This window comes from Bombina bombina, chromosome 2, assembly GCF_027579735.1.
Source record: "Bombina bombina isolate aBomBom1 chromosome 2, aBomBom1.pri, whole genome shotgun sequence".
Lineage (NCBI taxonomy): Eukaryota > Metazoa > Chordata > Amphibia > Anura > Bombinatoridae > Bombina > Bombina bombina.
The window spans coordinates 975,891,022-975,912,701 of record NC_069500.1 but is presented as its reverse complement, the minus strand read 5'-3'; the positions used below and the strand labels follow the sequence as shown (position 1 = coordinate 975,912,701).

Genomic DNA, 21,680 nt, shown 5'->3' with positions numbered 1-21,680 from the left:
AGAACTCACAAATCACTTAAATGTAATTCAATAGCTTTAATAGTGACAGCTAAATCCCACACAACATGGGAATAAATCCATGCAAATATTAAAACACATAAGCATACAAGTTCGACTCATGAATGACAGTTCAAAGGAACCTGACCGGTCAGGGGTACACGAAAAAGCACATGTGTGGCGAAGTGTAAATAGCAATAGTATTGCTTAAGCACAGGTTTATATAGTGAACCACTACACCCAACTACCTCAGAACCTCCCAAGCAATTGTCATGGAAGGTATATCCTGGGCAGATATATGGACCGGGATCTAAGTGGTAGACACTGCAAAACCTGTGTCAGGCACCTTGTAGAAAGTGATTTCACAGTTAGGAATGTATATATATATATATATAAAATTTAACCAAAAGGATATGCTGCTTCCAAATGGTAAAGCTGATTCAGAGATTCAGGGTTGCTGCCTCGGTACTGGAAACCGGATAAAAGCTAAATAAAAAACATAAAAAAGAAGAAACAGGGCGCAACCCCTCTAAGTGCAGTATATCAAAATAAACAATATATTTAATTACAGTCACAATTTAAAACTCACAAGATTTGACCTCAAACAAAATATATGATAAGGGTGCCTGGGAACCATATAGGTTTCTCAAATGATTTCCATCAGAGTTCCGCAATGGCAAAGGCTCTCAGAAGTCGGGTATATAAGCAAACATACACACTTTATGTTCCAAATCGCTACTTCCGATTTCCAGCCGGAATCAGGTCCTTCAAATCATCCCCAAGTTGAAGAGTCCAGATAAAATGAGTATGAATACTCAATTAAAAGACGCCACACAACACTAACCGACCAGCTGTTTACAAGCATTAGGTGCCGGCAACCTGCAACTGCTGAACGTAGTAACGTGATAGCGTAAAGACGGTGGGCGTGGCCTTATGTGCTTCATAGGGATTCTCCCTACTTCGTCAGAGGCTGCCCACTTGAACCACCATCCATCATTATATATGTATGGAAAGAGCTCCCCTTTAGAACATGATGTATTGCTATTCAACAGAGGAGATTTCACAGTACCTGATACTCGTAGTTAAGGAATGTATTGTGCAAGGAGTAACGGTTGCAGTAACTCTTAATACTAAAAATACCACTTATAGTTTATCACTACAGTTATATATGGCATAAGTTCACTAATATTATATAGCAAACTAAATCAGTGCACATACGTACTGTCATTTAAATAAAACCAAACAACACTGTAAGTTAAAACATCTGATAAAAATTGCAAATACAAGTTTTCCATGATGTTTCAAGAAACTGTGTTCAAATTCACAATAAAAACATTAAATAAATTGATAAATAATTGGGTAATAATAATTAAATAAAAATATACATGAACACACAAATATGTTTTTCAAAATGCACATTATACATCTACTAAAACCACCTATACAGTTCTAAAAAAAAGTAAATTTATGCTTACCTGATAAATTAATTTCTTCTGAGTGGTTTAAATAAATAAGGTACTCCATCTTAACCAATACAGTGTTCATCAGAGCAGTATAAAACAGTGAGGCAGTCAACACCAATTTATCATGTCCTAAATCTATCAACCATCCACTGTATTCTAGAACCTATTCATCAACCAGGAATGCAGCCAAATCAATCTCTCTATTCATACTATTGGGTTCAAGGGATCTAAGTGTTCTGATCCAGTATGTCTCCCTCCGCCGTAGGGCTAGGAGTCTATTGCCTCCTCTTATATCTAGCTTTACTCTTTCTATCGCCTTAATTTTGAGACTACTAGGGTCCTTGTTATGTGCTTCTAAGAAATGAGCTGATACTCCATGGGACAATACCCCTTTGTCAATATTAACGAGATGTTCTCTAAAGCGGGTCTTTAAGCTCCTCTTAGTCCTACCCATGTAAATTCTCCCACAAGAACAAGAGAGGTGATAGACTATATGGGTGCTTTTACAGTTTATAGATTCCTTAATGGGGTATATTTTATTATCACTTAGGGATTTAAAATCGGAATTCTTCTTGTCTATATGTAAACAACTCAGACAATTTTTCCTCCCACATTTAAAGAAGCTAGTGGACTTGTTTTGTAACCAATTTTTCTGTTTCACGCTTCCTCTCAGTTTACTGGGGGCCAAGATATTTCTTAGATTTTGATTTTTCTTAAAGACTATCTGTGGTCTCTCTGATAGCATTTCTTTTAAAATAGGGTCCTGCAGCAAGATCGGCCAATGTTTCTTAAAAGTCTTCTCTATCTGTCTCGAAGCTCTATTGAATTTTTTTTATAAATAAAGGTTGATTCTCAGATTTATTAATTCTCTCCAATTTCTTGACTTTAGGGATCAGTAGTGATTTTCTATCTACATTCTTTGCCTTAATGTATGCATTTTGTACCAATGTTGGATCATAACCTTTGCTAAGGAAGCTTTAAAGAGCATCTTGTTAATTTTGACAAAGGGGTATTGTCCCATGGAGTATCAGCTAATTTCTTAGAAGCACATAACAAGGATCCTAGTAGTCTCAAAGTTAAGGCGATAGAAAGAGTAAAGCTAGATATAAGAGGAGGCAATAGACTCCTAGCCCTACGGCGGAGGGAGACATACTGGATCAGAACACTTGGATCCCTTGAACCCAATGGTATGAATAGAGAGATTATTTGGCTGCATTCCTGGTTGATGAATATGTTCTAGAATACAGTGGATGGTTGATAGATTTAGGACATGATAAATTGATGTTGACTACCTCACTGTTTTATACTGCTCTGATGAACACTGTATTGGTTAAGATGGAGTCCCTTATTTATTTAAACCACTCAGCTTGCATATGTTTTCACATTAGTTTGCCCGAGTGGTATTTATCTCTGTAGGGTAACCATCTCTAATGATGAAACGAGAGGCTTCTCTTATTTTTAGTTCTTTTACAATTTACAGTATACAAATAGATCGTTTTTTTAAAACCTATATATTAGCACTGATATAAATGGGTTTGTATAAGCAAACATTTGCCAGGTGACGAAATTCATTTTTGATATTAACTTTTTAAGGTTGGGTTATAGTTGACATATATCAATGCTTCGGTATGATTTGTTAGATCAGGTACTAAAATAAAATATATATTTTTTAGAACTGTATAGGTGGTTTTAGTAGATTATAAATGTGCATATTGAAAAACATATTTGTGTGTTCATGTATATCTTTATTTAATTATTATTACCCAATTATTTATCAATTTATTTAATGTTTTTATTACGAATTTGAACAGTTTCTTGAAACAACATGGAATACTTGTATTTGTAATTTTTATCAGATGTTTTAACTTACAGTGTTGTTTGGGTTTATTTAAATGACAGTATGTATGTACACTGATTTAGTTTGCTATATAATATTGGTGAACTTATGCCATATATAACCGTAGTGATAAACTATAAGTGGTGTTTTTATTATTAAAGGACCAGTCAACCCATTAGATTTGCATAATCAACAAATGCAAGACAACAAGAAAATGCAATAGCACTTAGTCTGAACTTCAAATGAGTAGTAGATTTTTTATAACAAATTTCAAAGTTATGTATATTTCCACTCCCCTTATACCATGTGATAGCAATCAGCCAATCACAAATGCATATACGTATAGTCTGTGAATTCTTGCACATGCTCAGTAGGATCTGGTGACTCAAAAATTGTAAATATAAAAGACTGTGCACATTTTTTTTAATGGAAGTAAATTGGAAAGTTGTTTAAAATTACCTGCTGTATCTGAATCAGGAAAATTTTATTTAACCTGAGTGTCCCTTTAAGAGTTACTGCCTTGCACAATACATTCCTTAACAACGAGTATCAGGTACTGTGAAATCTCCTCTGTTGAATAGCAATACATCATGTTCTAAAGGGGAGGTCTTTACATATGTATATCATGATGGATGGTGGTTCAAGTGGGCAGCCTCTGGCGAAGTAGGGAGAATCTCTACGAAACGCGTAAGGCCACGCCCACCATCTTTACGCTATCACCCTACTACGATCAGCAGTTGCAGGTTGCCGGCACCTAATGCTTGTAAACAGCTGGTCTGTTAGTGTTGTGTGGCGTCTTTCTGGACTCTTCAACTTGGGGATGATTTGAAGGACCTGATTCCGTCTGGAAATCGGAAGTAGCGCTTTGGAACATAGAGTGTGTATGTTTGTTTATATACCAGACTTCTGAGAGCCTTTGTCATTGCGGAATTCTGATGGAAATCATTTGAGAGACCTATATGGTTCCCTGGCGCCCTTATCATACCTCATTTTGTTTGAGGTCATATCTTGTGAGTTTTAAATTGTGACTGTAATTAAATATATTGTTTATTTTGATATACTGCACTTAGAGGGGTTGCGCCCTGTTTCTTCTTTTTTATGTTTTTATGGGGGTAATTGTACTTTGTAATGTATTTTTGATGTGTTTTGTGACACTTTTCCCCCCGAAACAGTTAACCAAGCTATGAGGACACTGTAATCATTCTAGTGTAAGTCGCAATTGCGCTCAATCGATCGCGTTTCCTTTCGAATTGTAATACAAGTGGTAAACCCAACATGCTTGCGTGTAACTGTTAACGCGCCACTCGTTAGCTGGCCCTAAAGGTCATGATTCAGGAGAAAGCAAATAATATTAATAGAATTTTCTATTTACTTCTATTATCAAATTGACTTTGTTCTCTTGGTATCCTATGTTGAAAAGTATACAAAGAGCAACAATGCACTACTGGGAGCTAGCTAATGATTCGTTGTTACACAAATATACCTCTTGACAGGGGTTAAACACATTGTTATACGCAAGCAATAGTGCAATAATAAAATGCTTCAACATAGTCTTTTCCTTTTACTCTTTTTTTTATCCCTTTAAAATAATATGAAGTGATGCATAAAATAGGTTATAGTTAGTTCCATGATATATCTCATTAAAGGGACATTAAACACTAAATAAAATCATTGCTTGAATGATGTATTCAGAGCAAAGATTAGTCTGAGAATAATTTGAACATGTTTTTAAAAAATAATAACATAATTTATGCTTACCTGATAAATTCCTTTCTTCTGTAGTGTGATCAGTCCACGGGTCATCATTACTTGTGGGATATTAACTGCTCCCCTACAGGAAGTGCAAGAGGATTCACCCAGCAGAGTTGCTATATAGCTCCTCCCCTCTACGTCACCTCCAGTCATTCGACCAAGGACCAACGAGAAAGGAGAAGCCAAGGGTGTAGTGGTGACTGGAGTATAATTTAAAAAATATTTACCTGCCTTAAAAAACAGGGCGGGCCGTGGACTGATCACACTACAGAAGAAAGGAATTTATCAGGTAAGCATAAATTATGTTTTCTTCTGTTAAGTGTGATCAGTCCACGGGTCATCATTACTTGTGGGATACCAATACCAAAGCAAAAGTACACGGATGACGGGAGGGATAGGCAGGCTCTTTATACAGAAGGAACCACTGCCTGAAGAACCTTTCTCCCAAAAATAGCCTCCGAGGAAGCAAAAGTGTCAAATTTGTAAAATTTGGAAAAAGTATGAAGCGAAGACCAAGTTGCAGCCTTGCAAATCTGTTCAACAGAGGCCTCATTCTTAAAGGCCCAAGTGGAAGCCACAGCTCTAGTGGAATGAGCTGTAATTCTTTCAGGAGGCTGCTGTCCAGCAGTCTCATAAGCTAAACAAATTATGCTACGAAGCCAAAAAGAGAGAGAGGTAGCAGAAGCTTTTTGACCTCTCCTCTGACCAGAGTAAACGACAAACAGGGAAGACGTTTGTCGAAAATCTTTAGTTGCCTGTAAATAAAATTTAAGGGCACGAACTACATCCAGATTGTGCAAAAGACGTTCCTTCCTCGAAGAAGGATTTGGGCACAAGGATGGAACAACAATCTCCTGATTGATATTCCTGTTAGTGACTACCTTAGGTAAGAACCCAGGCTTAGTACGCAGAACTACCTTATCCGAGTGAAAAATCAAATAAGGAGAATCACAATGTAAGGCTGATAATTCAGAGACGCTTCGAGCCGAGGAAATAGCCATTAAAAATAGAACTTTCCAAGATAACAACTTTATATCAATGGAATGAAGGGGTTCAAACGGAACACCCTGTAAAACGTTAAGAACAAGGTTTAAACTCCATGGTGGAGCCACAGCTTTAAACACAGGTTTAATCCTGGCCAAAGCCTGACAAAAAGCCTGAACATCTGGAACTTCTGACAGACGCTTGTGTAACAGAATGGACAGAGCTGAGATCTGTCCCTTTAAGGAACTAGCGGATAACCCCTTTTCTAAACCTTCTTGTAGAAAAGACAATATCCTAGGAATCCTAACCTTACTCCAAGAGTAACCTTTGGATTCGCACCAATATAGGTATTTACGCCATATTTTATGGTAAATCTTTCTGGTGACAGGCTTCCTAGCCTGTATTAAGGTATCAATAACTGACTCAGAAAAACCACGCTTTGATAAGATCAAGCGTTCAATTTCCAAGCAGTCAGCTTCAGAGAAGTTAGATTTTGATGTTTGAAAGGACCCTGAATCAGAAGGTCCTGTTTCAGAGGTAACGACCAAGGTGGACAGAATGACATGTCCACCAGATCTGTATACCAAGTCCTGCGTGGCCATGCAGGCGCTATTAGAATCACTGATGCTTTCTCCTGTTTGATTCTGGCAATCAATCGAGGAAGCATCGGGAAAGGTGGAAACACATAAGCCATCCTGAAGGTCCATGGTGCTGTCAAGGCATCTATCAGGACCGCTCCCGGATCCCTGGATCTGGACCCGTAGCGCGGAAGCTTGGCGTTCTGTCGAGACGCCATGAGATCTATCTCTGGTTTGCCCCAACGTGGAAGTATTTGGGCAAAGACCTCTGGATGAAGTTCCCACTCCCCCGGATGAAAAGTCTGACGACTTAAGAAATCCGCCTCCCAGTTCTCCACTCCCGGGATGTGGATTGCAGACAGGTGGCAAGAGTGAGACTCTGCCCAGCGAATTATCTTCGATACTTCCATCATTGCTAGGGAGCTTCTTGTCCCTCCCTGATGGTTGATATAAGCTACAGTCGTGATGTTGTCCGACTGGAACCTGATGAACCCCCGAGTTGCTAACTGGGGCCAAGCCAGAAGAGCATTGAGGACTGCTCTCAATTCCAGAATGTTTATTGGAAGAAGACTCTCCTCCTGATTCCATAGTCCCTGAGCCTTCAGAGAATTCCAGACAGCGCCCCAACCTAGTAGGCTGGCGTCTGTTGTTACAATTGACCAGTCTGGCCTGCTGAATGGCATTCCCCTGGACAGATGTGGCCGATAAAGCCACCATAGAAGAGAATTTCTGGTCTCTTGAATGGAATGAAGGACACGGCATGCATTTTGAAGTTTTGTTAACCTGTCCTCTGTCAGGTAAATCTTCATTTCTACAGAATCTATCAGAGTCCCCAGGAAGGGAACTCTTGTGAGTGGAAAGAGAGAACTTTTCTCTTCGTTCACTTTCCATCCATGCGACCTTAGAAATGCCAGTACTATCTCTGTATGAGATTTGGCAGTTTGAAAGCTTGAAGCTTGTATCAGTATGTCGTCTAAGTACGGAGCTACTGAAATTCCTCGCGGTCTTAGTACCGCCAGAAGAGTGCCCAGAACCTTTGTGAAGATTCTTGGAGCCGTAGCCAGTCCGAATGGAAGAGCTACAAACTGGTAATGCCTGTCTAAAAAGGCAAACCTTAGATACCGGTAATGACTTCTGTGAATCGGTATGTGAAGGTAAGCATCCTTTAAATCCACTGTGGTCAAGTACTGACCCTCTTGGATCATGGGCAAAATTGTTCGAATAGTTTCCATCTTGAACGATGGAACTCTTAGGAATTTGTTTAGGATCTTTAAATCCAAGATTGGCCTGAAGGTTCCCTCTTTTTGGGAACTACAAACAGATTTGAGTAAAACCCTTGTCCTTGTTCCAACCGCGGAACTGGATGGATCACTCCCATTAATAAAAGATCTTGTACGCAGCGTAGAAACGCTTCCTTCTTTGTTAGGTTTGTTGACAACCTTGACAGATGAAATCTCCCTCTTGGGGGAGAGGATTTGAAGTCCAGAAGGTATCCCTGAGATATGATCTCTAACGCCCAGGGATCCTGAACATCTCTTGCCCAAGCCTGGGCGAAGAGGGAAAGTCTGCCCCCCACTAGATCCGGTCCCGGATCGGGGGCCCTCAATTCATGCTGTCTTAGGGGCAGCAGCAGGTTTTCTGGCCTGTTTGCCCCTGTTCCAGGACTGGTTAGGTTTCCAGCCTTGTCTGTAGCGAGCAACAGCTCCTTCCTGTTTTGGTGCAGAGGAAGTTGATGCTGCTCCTGCTTTGAAATTACGAAAGGAACGAAAATTGGACTGTCTAGCCTTGGCTTTGGCCTTGTCCTGAGGCAGGGCATGACCTTTACCTCCTGTAATGTCATCAATAATCTCTTTCAAGCCGGGCCCGAATAAGGTCTGCCCTTTGAAAGGAATATTAAGCAATTTAGATTTAGACGTAACATCAGCTGACCAGGATTTTAGCCACAGAGCTCTGCGTGCCTGAATGGCGAATCCTGAATTTTTAGCCGCAAGTTTAGTTAAATGTACTACGGCATCTGAAATAAATGAATTAGCTAACTTAAGGAATTTAAGTTTGTGTGTGATGTCATCTAGTGTGGATGATTGAAGTGTCTCTTCCAGAGACTCAAACCAAAATGCTGCTGCAGCCGTGACAGGCGCAATACATGCAAGAGGTTGCAATATAAACCCTTGTTGAACAAACATTTTCTTAAGGTAACCCTCTAATTTTTTATCCATTGGATCTGAAAAAGCACAGCTATCCTCCACTGGGATAGTGGTACGCTTAGCTAAAGTAGAAACTGCTCCCTCCACCTTAGGGACCATTTGCCATAAGTCCCGTGTGGCGGCGTCTATTGGAAACATTTTTCTGAATATAGGAGGGGGTGAGAAAGGCACACCGGGTCTATCCCACTCCTTAGTAACAATGTCAGTAAGTCTCTTAGGTATAGGAAAAACGTCAGTACTCGTCGGTACCGCAAAATATTTATCCAACCTACACATTTTTTCTGGGATTGCAACTGTGTTACAATCATTCAGAGCCGCTAATACCTCCCCTAGTAACACACGGAGGTTCTCAAGCTTAAATTTAAAATTTGAAATGTCTGAGTCCAGTTTATTTGGATCAGAACCGTCACCCACAGAATGAAGCTCTCCGTCTTCACGTTCTGCAAACTGTGACGCAGTATCAGACATGGCCCTTGCATTATCAGCGCACTCTGTTCTCATCCCAGAGTGATCACGTTTACCTCTTAGTTCTGGTAGTTTAGCCAAAACTTCAGTCATAACAGTAGCCATATCTTGTAATGTGATTTGTAATGGCCGCCCAGATGCACTCGGCGCTACAATATCACGCACCTCCTGAGCGGGAGATGCAGGTACTGACACGTGAGGCGAGTTAGTCGGCATAACTCTCCCCTCGTTGTTTGGTGAAATATGTTCAATTTGTACAGATTGACTATTTTTTAAAGTAGCATCAATACATTTAGTACATAAATTTCTATTGGGCTCCACTTTGGCATTAACACATATAGCACAGAGATATTCCTCTGAATCAGACATGTTTAACACACTAGCAAATAAACAGCAACTTGGAAATACTTTTCAAAGTAATTTACAAATAATATGAAAACGAACTGTGCCTTTAAGAAGCACAGAAAATATTATAACAGATAAAATAATTAAGTTATAGCATCAATCTTTGTCAGAATATACAGTTTTAGCAAAGGATTGTTCCCCTCAGCAAATGATAACTAACCCAGGCAGCAGAAAAAAATACACAAATAAACGTTTTTTATATCACAGTCAATACAATCAGCACAGCTCTGCTGTGAATGATTACTTCCCTCAAAAAAGACTCTTGAGATCCCTGAACTCTGTAGAGATGAACCGGATCATGCAGGAAGAAAATGAACCTCTGACTGAGTTTTTCTGATGCATAGTGAAAGCACCAAAATGGCCCCTCCCCCACACACATAACAGTGAGAGGGATCAGTGAACTGCTCTAATTTAAATCAAAACTATTGCCAAGTGGAAAAAAAGTGCCCAAAACATTTTTTCACCCAGTACCTCAGAGAAAAAAACGTTTTTACATGCCAGCAAAAAAACGTTTTACCTCAATAATTAATTGTCATTTAAAACCTATTGCAAGTCCCTGCAAAATAGGTTAAGTCTATGTATACAGTTTAAAAGCCAGAGAAGTACCATTTCCCAGAAAACTGAAGTGTAAAATATACATACATGACAGCCTGATATCAGCTACATCTACTGCATTCAAGGCTGAGTTTACATTATAACGGTATGGCAGGATTTTCTCATCAATTCCATGTCAGAAAATAATAAACTGCTACATACCTCTTTGCAGATTAATCTGCCTGCTGTCCCCTGATCTGAAGTTTACCTCTCCTCAGATGGCCGAGAAACAGCAATATGATCTTAACTACTCCGGCTAAAATCATAGAAAAACTCAGGTAGATTCTTCTTCAAATTCTACCAGAGAAGGAATAACACACTCCGGTGCTATTATAAAATAACAAACTTTTGATTGAAGATATAAAAACTAAATATATCACCATAGTCCTCTCACACATCCTATCTAGTCGTTGGGTGCAAGAGAATGACTGGAGGTGACGTAGAGGGGAGGAGCTATATAGCAACTCTGCTGGGTGAATCCTCTTGCACTTCCTGTAGGGGAGCAGTTAATATCCCACAAGTAATGATGACCCGTGGACTGATCACACTTAACAGAAGAAAATATAATTTGTTGTTTAAATATTGAAAAAATAAGAATTTAAATGTCTATAAAGCAGTGGGCGCCAAAATATTGTAACTTAGGTTATCTTTTCTGCTGAAGCCAATCAGGAATAGTTATAAATGGCTTGCTAGAGTGTGCAACCAATGACTGTGTGGAATATAGTTGTGTCTGCACTTTCATGTTTAACATGAATTGGAAAGCCCACAATATTCAGAATTAAATTACATCAGAGGAGAACAAAATAAGTAATGAAAGTATATTGCAAAGTTGTTTTTCTACATGTAATTAAACAATTCATATTAATAACTTGAGGTCTTTAATGTCCCTTTAAGCCACTATTTGTAACAACAAACCAACAGTTACATAAAAAAAATACAGGTTAAGACACTAACAAAACTTCACCAAGTAACTGTAAAATCAAATGATAACATGTCAGTTTTACATAACTCTCGCATCCTCGTCGCTACAGCTGAGAGTGGGAATTTCCCTATTTTTATATATATTTAGGAAATTCCAAACATGCTGATGCATGACTATTTTCAGATGTGATTAGAACGTCTCTGCTGTTTTAGTGTACTTTCTCAATAGCTAAAGTGTTGTAATACTACTTCTGCTACTGTATAGACAGTAAAGAAGAAGCGTGGCAAAGTATATAACTCCATATTTAAATGAAAATTGATTGTATAATTTTCTAATACAAAAACGTAAATAATTTAAATTGAGAAGAAAATTAATGTTGCACAGTTAGATATTAAAGGGACAGTCTAGTATAAATTAACCTTTCTTTATTCATATAGGACTTTTAATTTTAATCAACTTCCCAATTTACTTTTATCATCAAATTTGCTTTTTTCTCTTGGTATTCTAAATTTAAACTAAACATAGGTAGGCTCATATGCTAATTTCTAAGCCTTTGAGGGCTGCCTCTTATCACATGCTTTTTAAATCTCTTTTCAACACAAAGAGACAGAAAGTACACGTGGGCCATATAGATAACACTGTGTTCAGGCACAAGGGGTTATTTAAGATTTAGCACAAAACAATGCTAAATTTAAGACAATCCTATTATATTTAGCGCTGCGTAATCTGTTGGCGCTCTACAAATAACCGATAATAATTATATAAAAGGCCAAATGTGTTTGTCTGAAGCTGTCATGCACAGTAGAGACAGCATGAGGAAAAACACACCTGGCCTTACCTGTCATGCTGTTGCGGCTAAAGTGGGCGTGGCAAAAAAGAGAGAGAACGCAAAAGAAAGGGGGGAGAGAGAGAGAGCGTAAAAGAGAGGGAGAGAGAGAGCAAAAGAGAGGGGGAGAGAGCAAAAGAGAGGGGGGAGAGAGCGCAAAAGAGAGGGGGGAGAGAGAGCGCAAAAGAGAGGGGGGAGAGAGAGCGCAAGAGAGGGGGGGGAGAGAGAGAGAGCGCAAAAGAGAGGGGGAGAGAGAGAGCGGGGAGAGAGAGAGCGCAAAAGAGAGGGGGAGAGAGTGCGCAAAAGAGGGGGAGAGAGCGCAAAAGAGAGAACGCAAAAGAGAGGGGGGAGTGAGAGAGCGTAAAAGAGAGGGGGAGAGAGAGCGCAAAAGAGAGGGGGAGAGAGAGCAAAAGAGAGGGGAAGAGAGGGAGCAAAAGAGAGGTGGAGCGAGAGAGCGTAAAAGAGAAGGGGAGAGGTGCAAAAGAAAGGGGGGAAGAGAGCACAAACGAGAGGGGGAGAGAGAGCAAAAGAGAGGGGGGAGAGAGAGAGCAAAAGAGAGGTGGAGCGAGAGAGAGCGCAAAAGAGAGGGGGAGAGAGCGCAAAAGAGTGGGGGAGAGAGCACAAAAGAGAGGGGGAGAGAGAGAGCAAGGGGTGGGACTGCTGTACTGCAAAAAATGGCCCGTGTGAACGGGCTTTAGGACTAGTATATAATAAACAGTCACAGTCATGTGATCAGGGGGCTGTCAGAAGATGCTTAGATACAAGGTAATCACAGAGGTAAAAAGTATATTACTATAACTGTGTTGGTTATGCAAAACTGGGGAATGGGTAATAAAGGGATTATCTATCTTTTAAAACAATAACAATTCTATGGTAGACTGTCCCTTTAATATCTCACTAGCTGATATGAGCAGTTTCCTCAGCTCTACTTGTGGGCATGAAAAGTCTTCACAAGCCAACAAATAAAGTAGATCTATTCAGCTGGGAACAACACAAAACAAAAAAAAAACACACAAAAAACCCCCGAACTATTTTAGAACAAGAAATATTTTGCCCTTTTAAGGTTTGAATCAATTTAAATAAGATGAAGTAAAAAAAAGAAGAGAGAAATAATAAATCAAAACTTACTGCAATATTTTTTCCCAACGTATATATCTAAAAGGACACTATACTTCTTTTTTGTTATGCATATGAAAGAACAACATTTAAAAGGACATGGAACCCCAAAAAAATCTTTCATGATTCAGCTAGAGAATATAATTTTAAACAACTTTCAATTTACTTCTATTATTTAATTTGCTTCCTTCTGTTGTTATCCTTTGCTGAAAAGTTTATCTAGGCAAGCTCAGGAGCAGCAGATAACCTAGGTTCTAGCTGTTGATTGGTTGTTGCATATATATATATTGTGATTGGCTCACCCATGTGTTCAGTTAGAATCCATTAGTGCATCATGGTAAAGAAGCTTGCATATTGTTGCATCCTATGATAAAATCAGTGCACAAATCTGCTTTTTGACAGCTGTAACTTTCATTTTAGTTAAGCTCACTTAGGGGTGGATTTATCATCCACGGATGGACAGGGTCATACATATTAACCCCTGTCCACCCGGCCTCTCCTCTGCATTTACTATTGCACAATGCCTGTGTGCAACCCTGCCCCCTGTCCTCGAACAGCCAATCATGTGTGGGCAGGAGCTGTCAATCTCCCTGGAAGAGGCCGGAGAGATTGACATTCTCCACCTAATGTCCACCCCTAGACAGAAATGCTTCAGTAAACACTGCTACTGCTGGCGGGAGAAGCTGGAGCACAGTCTGGTTAGAGGGATAGTGAGATCATCTAGTAATGGGCAATGACACTTCCTACAATACACTAAATGCAAGCCTGTCAGCTGTCCTGCTGTGTAATCACCCTGCAATGTGTGGAACACATGGTGCTTACATTTCTGTGTAGCTTACGCTGGGGTTATTTAGCTCCCCTTAGCAGAAATAGGACTATCCTGCCTTTAGTGGATGAGACTTTGTGACAGAGGAGGAGTCTGGAGTTGCTGTCAGACACTGAGGTCTCAGTCAGCCCTGGAAATGTGAGTTAAAATCAAAGTATGGACACCCTGGATCTTGACATTAAAGGGACATTAAACACTGAGATTGTTATGTAAAATGATACATTGTGTATAGATAAACAAGTCTGCAATATATGTCCATTATTTATTTTGTCCCCTTTTCCTGTAATTCCATTCTGAATTGTGAGCTTTTCAGTTCCTGTTAGAAATGGAAGCACAGAACACTGTTATATTTCACACAGCCATTGGCTGCACACTCTAGTTGCCTATTTATAACTGTGCCTCACTGGCCACAGCAGAGGAGGAAACCTAAGTTACAACATGGCAGCTCCCATTGTTTTATAGACACTAAAACTTTACACTTATTTTGCCGATATTTAAACAGCTAATGGAACTTTAAAAAATACAACTATATGTTATTCTCAGACTAATCTTTTCTTTGAATGCATCATTCTATCTAGCATTTATTTAGTGTTTAATGTACCTTTAAATAACAGGAGTGCACGTGAGTCTAGTTAAGTTATTTTAAAGTTGTTTTTAAAAAAAGTTCAGTGTTTTACCAAAGAAAAAATATGCTCATCAAGCAGGGAAGAGTCATATCCTTCTAGCTTCCTGCTTTCTCTCTAATTGGAATTCCTTTTAGTTCTTCTGGAGATAGCTGGGATGAGGTTTGCAAGGGCAATACATGTGAACACACAAAGGGAAATAGTCCTTGAAATTAAAGGAGTTTGTTAAACATCTTGTAGTAGGATAAACCCAATTAATTTATTTTATACACCAATAAATAGTATGTGCAGTCTGTTTATCTATGTACGAAGAACCCATTGATAATAGGAGTAAATTAGAAAGTTGCTTAATGCATGCTTTATATGAATCATGAAAGAAAAAGTTTGTGTTTCATATCCCTTTAAAACCACATAATCTTTATGAATCATGAGAGTTTATTTTGACTTTAGTGTCCCTTAAAGGGACACTGAAACCAAATTTTTTCTTTTGTGATTCAGATAGAGCATGCAATTTTAAGCAACTTTCTAATTTACTCTTACTATCATTTTTTTCGTTCTCTTGCTATCTTTAATTGAAAAAGGCATATAAGCTTTTTTCTTGGTTCAGGACACTGGACAGCACTTTTTGATTGGTGGATGAATTTATCAACCAATCAGCAAGGACAACCTAGGTTGTTCACCAAAAATGGGCCGGCATCTAAACTTACATTCATGCATTTCAAAAAAAGATACCAAGAGAATGAAAAGAATTTGATAATAGGAGTAAATTAGAAAGTTGCTTAAAATGTCATGCTCTATCTGAATCACGAAAGAAAAAATTTGGGTTCAGTGTCCCTTTAAATAATCTTAATTTTTCATTTAATCGGCCAACTAATAGATTATAAGAATAATCGCTAGTTACAGCCCTAAAGTATTCCGTTCTAGAAATGTATGTTTAACTGAGCATATTTTTTTTTTTTTGTAATATGCTTCTTTCTAAAAAAAAAAAATACAATTTTGGAATGGCCCTAACAATATTGTCCGATGACAATTTAGCTCTATGAAAGACACTACAAGTCATTTATATACATTTTTTTTAAATAAACGGTAAATCAGCAACTACTAGTCTCTTTTTGTTGTGATGTAGATGTCAGGGTTTATAGATCATTGTTTCTCCTAGGTAACATAATACTAATCTGCAAGCATTAAAATAAAAGGCAGAACCGTATTACTTCAAATTTGACAATTTTAAAAAAAAAATCTATTTTTAATTATTTTTAATACCCTTGAAGGGACAGTGTACAGTAAAATGGGTCTCCCCTTAATGTGTTTACAGCTGTAGAGTTTAAAATGTATGGGGAATTTCTCCTTGAAGTAGATTTTGTATATGAAATAGCTGTCGCTGCTAACTGAAATCTCAACCCAATAAAATTTTCCTTTGTGGGGATTTCTGTAAACTAAAGTTATTTTCTTTAAAACAACATTATAAGGGCCTACATCATAAAGTAACACATCACTGTAAGATGGAAATATACTGTATATACATATATTTCTATATTTTGCTATGTTTGTGAGTATTTTGTGAAAATATTTTTAAAAAAATCTGTGGATCTACTTTGCATAAAAAAATAACTTGGAGAATATTTTCCTAAAATGCAGACTGTTTACGAAAAGCCCAGACTTTATCTTATATAAAGAAGGAACATATTTAATAAACCTCAGATAAAACTCTATTTGTAAAACATTACATTGCAACAAGCCAAACCTAACCACCATGTTAAATTATTTTACTAGAGCATGGTATGGCACATTGCAGCAAAAAGCACCTGGAGTTTTTAAACATAAGTACTCTGTGTCTGTTATTAGAGGCCTAACACATATATAAAAGTGTCAGAGTGTAATATTTTATTTAGAATATTACCTGCTTTTAATTTTTCTCAGATAATAGATTTCTATGAGGTCCCACACTAAAATTCATGTTGGATAACGCTTGAATGCAAAGCCAAAGGAATACAACAATTCCAATCAAGAATCAGAGATTTAAATGAAGTTCTTTACAACACAGCTTCCATGTTTTGTTGTGCCCAACAGCAAGTGGTAACTGTTAAAGGGACAGTCAAAACCAGAATTTTTGTTGTTTAAAAAGAAAGATAATCCCTTTATAACCCATTCCCCAGTTTTGCATAACCAACACTGTTATAGAAATATACTTTTTACCTCTGTGATTACCTTGTATCTATGCTTCTGCAAACTGCCCCCTTATTTCAGTTCTTTTGACAAACTTGCATTTTAGCCAATCAGTGCTCACTCCAGGGTAACTTCACGTGCATGAGCTCAATGTTATCTATATGAAACATGTGAACTAAAGCCCTCTAGTGGACAAAATGCATTCAGATTAGAGGCAGTCTTCATGGTCTAAGAAACTAGCATATGAACCTCCTAGGTTTAGCTTTCAACTAAGAACACCAAGAGAACAAAGCAAAATTGGTGCTAAAAGTAAATTGGAAAGTTGTTTAAAATTGCATGCCCTATTTAAATCATGAACGTTTTTTTTGGACTTGACTGTCCCTTTAATATCTGGATTTCAAAAGTGTTAAAAGAGAAAGTGGCATTTCAGATTGAGTGAAAACTAAACACTTCAGCAACGACAATTAAGCACAATGAGCATGCTACAACATCTTCTAATTCAAAGTATAGGGTGGGCTATATAAGTACATCAGGTAAATTAAAAAACCTTTGGTTAAACATTTTAAGCAACCACCAGATTAGGCATTGGGCAGAGCACAACAAACCATACAATATCAAAGACGATATACAAAAATGTTTACTTAGGCAAAATGACGAGCTCATATACAAAGCTTTAAAGTGAAGGTAAACTTTGATGAATGAAAGCCAGGATTTTAAAAATACTATTAAAAACAGGGGCACTTTCATTTATCAAAGTTTAGAAAGCAGCCGTTTTGTTTAAAAACTTACCTTTGTTCTTTTCACAGCCAGCAATGACTAATCCGGCTATCTCCAATCACGGCATGGCCTCAGGCAATGACTCCCCTGGGGGGAAAGCCGTGATTGGAGGCAGCTCCTACGCTTACCTCCCTGCTTTTTAACAAAAGATACCAAGAGAACGAAGAAACATTGATAATAGATGTAAAATAGTTATTCAAAATTACATGCTCTATCTCAATCTTAAAGGAAATTTTTCCTTTATGTTTCAGTAAAAACCTAAATGCTAGCATCAACATTAAAGGGACGCATTACTATAAAATTGAATAACTGACAAATACGCAATAAAAAGACAATGCAATAGAACTTACTTTGAATTTGAAATGAGCAGTCAAATGTTTTCTGGAAAATTTCATATTTAATCCAATTTCCCCTCCCCCTGTATTACATGACAGCCATCAGCCAATCACAAAATGCATACACGTATATACACTTTTGCACATGCTCAGTAGGAGCTGGAGCCTCAGAAAGTGTGAACATAAAAAGATAAAAATGTGCACAAATGTGCAAGAATGTGCAAGTATATTGGAAATTTTCTATAAATTGCATGCTTTATCTGAATGATGAAACCTTACTTTTGACATTAGTGGCCCTTTAAAATAGCAAATAAATGTATAGGAGCTGTTTGCAAACAACTAAATACATTCTATCAGATAAAATGGACCATTGTGAACACATCAAAGGTGAGAACATTTTAAAGTAATATGTCCCTTTAAAGTGGTGTTTTCTTACCTTTCCAGGACTTTGTTTTTTTACTTTGTATAAAAGTTAATTTGTTCAAAATGACTAATTCTAGGGTAACATTAGTGGATCTTAACCACTTAATGAACTATAATACAGAACTATTATATACTTTCAAATGATAGATATTAGCATAAATCATGCATTTACATAGATTATTTATTAGTGCACTTCAAGTTCACTTAAAATGTGCTGCAGAGTTTTTGTTAGCTGGATTAAATAACTGGGAAAGTCAATGTTGGATTTCTCATCAGGCAGATGGGAACCTGTCTGGCAGATCTACATACTTGGTTATACAGTACAGCCAATAAGTAACCATACAGGGAAACAAGTAAGTTAGTGGTGGCACAACCCAGTGTGTTAATAATCCAGTCCCAGGGAGGTAGGTTTGCCAACCTAATTTCCAGGGATCTCCCTTAGTTTTTACAGTCTCCAAAACTCCCTTATTTATCTGCTCTTAGAACATTTTTCTCCCTTATTTTTAACAACATCTAAAATCTTCATTTCAAACATTTAATATTGTACTCTGTAATAACTTTAATCCCACGGTGCCTTAAATGAGAAATAAAATTCTCAGGTTTGCTGAAAGTTCTTGAATGTATTAGCTAGACTGTGTGAATGAAGACGATTTGTATGAAGAATTTTGTAGTACCAAACTATATCAATTTACAAAAGAAAAATATTTTTTTTAATAACTACTGTATAATTTGTCGATGTCCTACATTAAATTTGTTGATTCCTTATTCTCCCTTATTTTTATCCAAAAAAGTTGGCATAATTACATGCTTCTACTGCGTGTTTAGCTGTTTTGCAGAGGTAACAAGTGGAGCGCTAAATTATTGCGCAATAATTATTGCTACCGCAAGCTCATACGATCCCTGGTTAATTTTTTAAAAGTGCCCCAAATGCCCTTAAAATAGAGGCAATTGAAGTTTTTAATTTAAAAAAAATGTAGCATTTTTTTTAAAAAAAATTAAAAACACTAGGCAGTATTTTGGGGTCGAAGTGCCTTTACATTGCGGTCTATGGGAAATATATATGTATATGCTTATATACATATATATTTATGTGTTAATATGTGCACGTACTTTACATAAGAAAGGCAAGTATGTGAGGATGTTTAAATCACAATTGCACAATGACTTTTCTGGCAGTGTGATATGTTGCAACCACAAGGAAATAATTTAAAAATAGAAGTATAAACTACATGAATGCTTAACTGTAAATTAGGACACATTATATAACTCTTAAAGGGCCATAACAGTCGAAAATGACATGTTCTAATTCGATAGTGCAACTAGCGCTGATGACTGGATTTGAGTCGGTTTTTGCTCGGGACAAGCAGTGCTCTACTTTGAGGGGGCTAAACATTAGTGCAGTGTTGCTAGTAAAATGACATGTTCTAACAAATAAGATTGTCATTTTTTGCCCTTTGAGTAAAGGTGCCCTAATTAAATCGGGAAATAAATACACAAATATGGTTATGGTATCAAAGCATTATGTTTTGTAACCCCTAGTTAAACAAAATGCATTGCATTTGCCAAGCATGCTGTGTAATTTCGTGCTGATATTTCATCATAACTTTTTTTTAAACCTAAAATTGGCATAAGGTAATATATAGTTAGTAAAATCTGTTTTGTAATTTTGCTTTTAAAGGTTATGGAGGAAACAGAGAAAATAGACAAGCATTTGATTATTGTGACATAGTCCAGACAAAAAAACGCAAATACATTATAATATTACAAATATAGCTAAAAAGGATTCTGGCATAGAACATACAAGAATAACTGACCTAGTGTTGGTAAGTTATAAAAAAAAATGTGTATTTAAAGTAACACAGTAATCAAATGATTTTTTCCCTTATCCACACAAACAGCAGTCTATAAACAAGTAAGTTTTTTGCTTAGTAAAATATGAAGTAAAAGCTGTTTACATTTAAACTAATATACCAGTACAGTTGTACACTTCCTACTAATGGAAATTGCCTTATAGGTACATCCTTCAATTGCTCAGTAAGCATAAACAGAAAATAACTATTAACCAATCAGCATTAACAGGAAGTACCTTTCAGCCACTAGTTAGATGTACACAACTAATACAGCTGATATCCGTTTCTAATTAAATGTAAAAAGCTTTTACTTTTCATGTTTTCTTTCAGCAAAAAAATAAATAAATAACATAATACTGCGTTTCATACAATTGACAGACATTTTTTTTTAGAACATTGTCCCCAGTTCATCCTTTTTAGTATTGTAATCTGCAATAGCCCAAAGTGCAATTTGTACTATGATATGTCCCTTTAAACTGCTGTGACCTATCAGACTTCTACAATAGAGCTGATGTGAATAGATGAGGGGTGTGCTGTCTATACAACAAACCAAAACAAAACAACTGAAAAAGTTGAATATAACAAAAAAAGAAGCAATGTATAAAATGCCGACCTTGATCTGTGGGTAGGATTTCTTGTTCTTTTCACTAGAGGCACCTGGAAGTCCTCCGTGTGATGGTCCTTCACAAACATATCGAAAACGGAATCCTCTCTACACATAATTAAATAGATGCAAATAAATAACCAATAATGGCTAATTAGATTTTCTCATTATCTCCTTAAACTGACACTGGAATTAGCCCTTTCTTTTTAGTTGCTTAATACATTACCATCTATCTTTGATATATTTTACATTATGTTGTGAATGCACAATTTTTATATTGAAGTAGAAAAAAAAAATGCAAGACAACCATTTAAAGGGACAGAAAACCCCAACATTTTCTTTTGTGATTACAATTTTAATCAACTTTCCAATTTACTTCTATTATCAAATATTATTTATTCTCTTGTTATCCTTTGCTGAAAACATAGCATTGCACTATTGGCAGCTAGCTAAACACATCTAGTTGTTCAATCACAGGAGACAAATGTGTGGCACCAATCAGCAACCATCTTCCACTAGTGTAGGATATGAGCGTATTCTTTTTTCACAAGAGATACCAAGAGAACGAAGCACATTTGAAATTAGAAGTGAATTTAAAAGTGTCTTAAAATTACATGCTCTATCTGAATCGTGCAAGTATAATTTTGACTTTCTTATCCCTTTAAGTAAATGTCATTGTATGGCACAAATGTGGATATTCATAATTTAGCATTCAATACATATTACCATTGATACATAACATCATATGTCTGTAAGCTAACATTATAGACACTCTTAAAAACCACTGTTTTCGTAGACTTATGCAATATCACATAACAAACAAAGCCTTGAGCAAACACATTTTTAAGCCTAAATCCCACCACAATCAAGTGAATATTCTTCAGAAGTAAGATACCTATGTCAGCTTCTTTATCTGTATATCAGATAAATAAT

The 21,680-nt window shown here is 37.1% G+C and overlaps 1 protein-coding gene across 2 annotated transcripts in view; it reads right to left on the bottom strand.

The window, feature by feature from the left end:
* The window catches only part of NFKB1 (nuclear factor kappa B subunit 1), a 287,360-nt gene that overhangs the window by 166,527 nt on the left and 99,153 nt on the right, over positions 1-21,680 (bottom strand). For both annotated transcript variants that reach the window (XM_053703496.1, XM_053703495.1), the window contains exon 5: positions 20,757-20,855. In XM_053703496.1, the coding sequence (XP_053559471.1) occupies positions 20,757-20,855 (99 nt within the window). The remainder of the gene's footprint in view (positions 1-20,756; positions 20,856-21,680) is intronic.